General features: G+C 30.7%; 1 protein-coding gene across 7 annotated transcripts; it reads right to left on the minus strand.

The window, feature by feature from the left end:
• Positions 1-268: 268 nt before the first annotated feature.
• On the minus strand, positions 269-4,330 carry LOC109862867. 7 transcript variants are annotated; one of them, XR_002251235.1, is made up of 9 exons: positions 4,223-4,330; positions 3,774-3,993; positions 3,531-3,703; positions 2,881-3,063; positions 2,644-2,805; positions 2,347-2,549; positions 1,943-2,093; positions 1,608-1,859; positions 269-1,473 (listed from the first exon to the last, which is right to left on the minus strand). XR_002251235.1 is itself a non-coding variant. In XM_020443030.1 (4 exons), the coding sequence occupies exons 2-4, from the start codon at positions 1,985-1,987 to the stop codon at positions 1,376-1,378; spliced, it is 303 nt and encodes a 100-aa protein (XP_020298619.1). In that variant the 5' UTR covers positions 1,988-2,093; positions 2,164-2,337; the 3' UTR covers positions 269-1,375. The 7 variants fall into 7 exon arrangements, 1 of the variants encoding a protein (XP_020298619.1); XR_002251236.1 differs by having other exon boundaries at positions 269-1,859; positions 2,478-2,549; XR_002251237.1 differs by lacking the exon at positions 1,608-1,859.
• Between the last annotated feature and the right edge of the window lie 283 nt (positions 4,331-4,613).

Raw genomic sequence — 4,613 nt, forward strand, 5'->3', positions numbered from 1 at the left:
AGACCAATTAACACTTTTACCACTTTCTTTCAAAAAAAGAGCATTATAAATTATACAGAAAATAAAGAAAGCAAATTTTTCTAATGTGATTATTTCTCAAATAATAATAAGTAAGAATTTTAAACTTTATATAATATAATATATATATATATACTATATATAATATTTATATAATATTTTGTTATAATATTGTTTGTGCAACACATTTGTATAAATATAAGTTAAAATTTAAATTATATAAAACAATTTTTTGCAATTTTTTAAGGATCTGTGATGACAATCCACACAAATACAACGGCATCAGATGTTGAAAGTGCTATTAAAATGTGGTTGGTTAAGGCCAAGGAAAGAATGCACAAACAACAAAAATAATATATTAATGTTTTTTGATTAAATCTATTCTAACAAGTTTCTATTTTATCTTATTAAACTATACATATTTTATTGTATTGAATTTTTGGTTTTGTTCTTATTTTATGTTCAAATTTTATGATATAATTAAAGTTCGATTTAATCATTCTCAGAACGATTAATGACGTCACATTTACTAAGAAGGTTTCTTTTATGTAAAACAGTTCTAGGAACATATATATATTCAAAACACATGCTTTATATAAAACCAACTTTCTTCTATTAACCCTTTGCACTCGAGGCCGTTTCCGCGCGGACCTACCAGCAACTCGAGACGTTTCGTAGCGCTTTTCGTGACTTTACTACCGCTAACATAAAATGATTACACGCAAAGTAACATACAAAACTTTTATATTTTAATACTTAATGTATCTTTACATGTTTACAAGGATAATGTAAAGTCACCTCTCGAGTTGCGGCATAAAATCGCGTGGTGAGTGAGACTCACCTCTCGAGTGCAAAGGGTTAAGATATGACGTCATTAATTGCTATGAGAGCGATTAAACTTGTGTCATTCAAAACTACTATCTATTTTCTTTTATTACCTATATCCTCTTATTAAAATATTCATAGAATATTCCTATACATTCAATAAAAATACTCAAAATGTTCTCTGAAAGTTCATTTAATATACTGAAAATGTTCATTTAATGTACAGAGAATGTTTATTTAATATTCATAGAATGTTCTCAAAACGTAACTTTTTGTCTACTTCGAATATTCTATTGATGTTCATAATAATCTCCAATCATCATGTAAGAATATTCTAAGAATATTCAAACATTTTCTGATGTCATTCTATGAATGTTCATAGAACATATTTGTGCTGTCTGGGAAACTAGTTTGAGTTTTCTTCTACATTCTGAATTTTCTCAGCTCCTTCCTCTCCTTCATTTTCTTCATCCGCCCACATCCGTCGAAGTGGATTTTCATTTCGTTGTCGTTTTTCTATGCGACTGCTCGTTCAGTGTCGCTGTTTCGATGATCGTAAAGCCTCTCGCATGTAAGTTTGAAATTCTGCTCGGCTTGGCTTTCCAAAGTTTCTATTGAAGCAAACGGCCTCTGAAGCAAATGTAATATATTGTGATACAAGTATACCAAATACATGCAACTGAAATTCAAGGTATTTACTATAAAATAAATAAAACTTAATTTTATTTTTGAGTACAAAGTAAAAAATAAAAATTCGACTTTACTTTAAAATTCGTGCATCAGTAAAAATCTACTATTTTTTTGATTACTATTTTTGGAATATCGATTTTGCATTAGATTACTTAAATTATTATACTATAGATAGGCGTAACGATTTTTGTGTTGCATAAAGGTTTAGACTCTTCACGACCAAACCATGTATATATGGCCATGACGCTGTCTTTAATCGCCTCTTTAAAAGACAAGTTTACAGCTTCTTTTATGGTAAATCCTCCAACATATTTCAAATAATCTACCTACAAGAACAATGCAAGTATGTTTAATAGACGCATTTCTTTGCAACGTGATTTCTGAAAATACTATTCTAAATTCAACTTACAACTTCTTTATACGATCGATTATCCGCTTTTTCAAAATCTTCCATTTCTATCTGTGTTGATATCGGTAAACTTTTTGGTTTTGACTATCCTCGTCGTTCTTGTTTTATTTGAATCCATTTTAAGATACTCTTCATATTTCTGTTTAATGTTCTAAAAGCAAAAAAATTATTCCTATATTTTCTGCAAAACTATTATATATAGCTTTATAATGTGTCCATACATTAAATGATTGAAGACATCTAAATCAATCATCTAAAGAAATCTTTACAAGTCTATCACCCTGATTTACATTTAAAAAAATAAAGATAAGTCTTGAAGATACTTTGGATAAACTTGTGATAAATACAAAAAAAGTCACTAATGAGGTGTTTATGTATAGATAATAAAACTTTATTTAAAGTACCCAGACGTTTCGAATGAAAATCTTTTTCAGTGGTTTACTGATTGCAAGAAAAGATAAAATGAACCAGACAAAAAACAAGATAGTTGAATTATGTGGTTTAAATATGAGAATAAATGATCGGAACACTCAACATAATGATCAGCGATCATTAGCCAGTGTAGACGCTTGTAAATCTAAGGCTTGAAAAATGCTCTCCCCTCTCTCTGTAACAAATTTTTCGTGATTAATAAGTTGTAATTTTTAGCGCTCTAGAAATAACACATTAAGAATACGGTAAAAAAGTACATATTCACTTACATGCTCAGAGATTGACGCAAGACATACCGAGATTGTAATACACTCTAATAAATGTGATAATAGTGACAAATCTAAGACATGATTAGTTTGTAGCTTCAGCAGATCACTGACTACTAGCTGACCAGTGTTGCACCGATATTGTTCCACAATAAATTCTGAATTCTTTTAAGCACATTTACATATAAGTGTCTTGAACTAATTCGCAAAAACAAAAATAAAACTGAAAAATACGCTTACATCAAGAGGTATTTCTAACGCTGCTTGGAAACAATCGACAACTTTGTCATACTTGTCGGACAAGTTGAATAATACACCTAGTCCATACTGTACATCCGCTTCATCTTAGCTGCGGTCCGTTTCATACGTGAATTCATTCTTGCAACTTGAATGAGTTGATTCATTCTTTTATCATATACTTTGCTACAGGAGAGAATATTTGTTGTTTATGAAAAATGTTTTACTATGTTTAAAGATTTTAAGTATTTTCACTTCCTCATATAACAAAATAGATACGCCAAAAGTTAAATATAAATTACTTAAATGTACTTATATAACCTTCGTCCTGCAAAAGTATTTTTTGCATTTTTTATCTGCAAACCTTTGCATTTTTTATCTGCAAACCAGGGACAATGTTTTTCACTGTATTTTCTATGTTAGTCGGAAAAATTCTGCAAGAAAAATTTGTAGTATCTAAACCTTCTACTATACAGATTAATCAAAACATTTTGGAAAAAATTAATAACTGTAATGAATTTTCTTTTCTCTTGTCTAGAGGTTATAAACGCGGAAAGATTTTGCGCGACACAAACGATCCTGGTTTGCAGGCGAAAAGGTAATTAAAAGAGAAAATCTTTGATTTTTTGTTAAAGAAATCGTACATTACTCACAGGCTTAGATCTCGAATCCGTCCGTATAGCAGCTGAAAGCGGCCGGGAGTTCTTTACAGGCAACGATAGGTTAGGTTTGGTGCTCTTTTGGCTCAATGGACCTATACAGCTAGTCCATACGCCATTCTACGTCTTTTTGATGAAAACTTATTTCAAACATTACTACTGTTAATCTAAAAAAATGTGTTAGTATTTATAAATATTTGATTGGTACATGAATTATAAGTTCATCGATGTCTATACCATTATAACCATGCTTAATACGCGTATCATTTTGATACAATACGCGTGAAAAAAGCGTATCGTATCATCTGAATACAGCATCGTTTACATCGTTGAAACCAAGCCGATTTAATATTAATATAGTACTTAATACGCGTATTAAGCGATCGGTACTATTCCATTCCAGAAACATGTTATACACATATTATATATATAAATCGCGTTCCGCGCGAACGCACAACTGAAAGGAAAACAAAGTTAGACTTTATTTTACTACATTTATAAATTACCTTGTATCAAAATCGCGTTATACAAAAATTATCTGTACGATATAAAAGCATAGTAGTAAAACTATAAAATATATTAGTTCTCATAAAACCCTTTCTATGAAAAAAGTAAGTAGTCCTGATAAAATACATTGTAGGAAAAATATCGATATAATACATTAAACGTATATTATAAGGACTTACATTTTTGCAAAGTACCCATAAACTACATTCTAGAAAAACAAGTTTTATCGGGACGGTCCTTCTAAACTACGGTACCTAAAAAAAATTAGCGCGTCCGTCTTGCTAAACACCGATGGTACCGCTAATATACATACTATATACAAAACTGTTCTCGTAATCAAGAGGCACGGTAGTGCCTCGCGCCAAGTTCACGCGCAGCGATTGCGCGCGAGCGGCGCGAGGCACTCCGGCCTCTATTACACGAAATTTGAATAAACTGGAATATTGTGAAAAAATAAATATACATATCTCAGAAACGACTGAACCGATCGATTTCGTTTTCATCTCAATCAAATCGGAATTAAAACTTGTTTGAAAAAGTATTCCTGTATTTTTCTTGTCTATGACTTCT

This window comes from Pseudomyrmex gracilis, unplaced genomic scaffold (assembly GCF_002006095.1).
Source record: "Pseudomyrmex gracilis isolate BER0280 unplaced genomic scaffold, ASM200609v1 scaffold_2543, whole genome shotgun sequence".
Lineage (NCBI taxonomy): Eukaryota > Metazoa > Arthropoda > Insecta > Hymenoptera > Formicidae > Pseudomyrmex > Pseudomyrmex gracilis.

Coding starts and splice junctions, on each gene's coding strand:
- LOC109862867 (XM_020443030.1), bottom strand. CDS start 1,987: ATGGAAGATTTTGAAAAAGCGGATAATCGATCGTATAAAGAAGTT. Junction 1,860..1,942: donor ATCGATCGTATAAAGAAGTT/GTAAGTTGAATT, acceptor TTGTTCTTGTAG/GTAGATTATTTGAAATATGT. Junction 1,474..1,699: donor AATCGTTACGCCTATCTATA/GTATAATAATTT, acceptor CATTTGCTTCAG/AGGCCGTTTGCTTCAATAGA.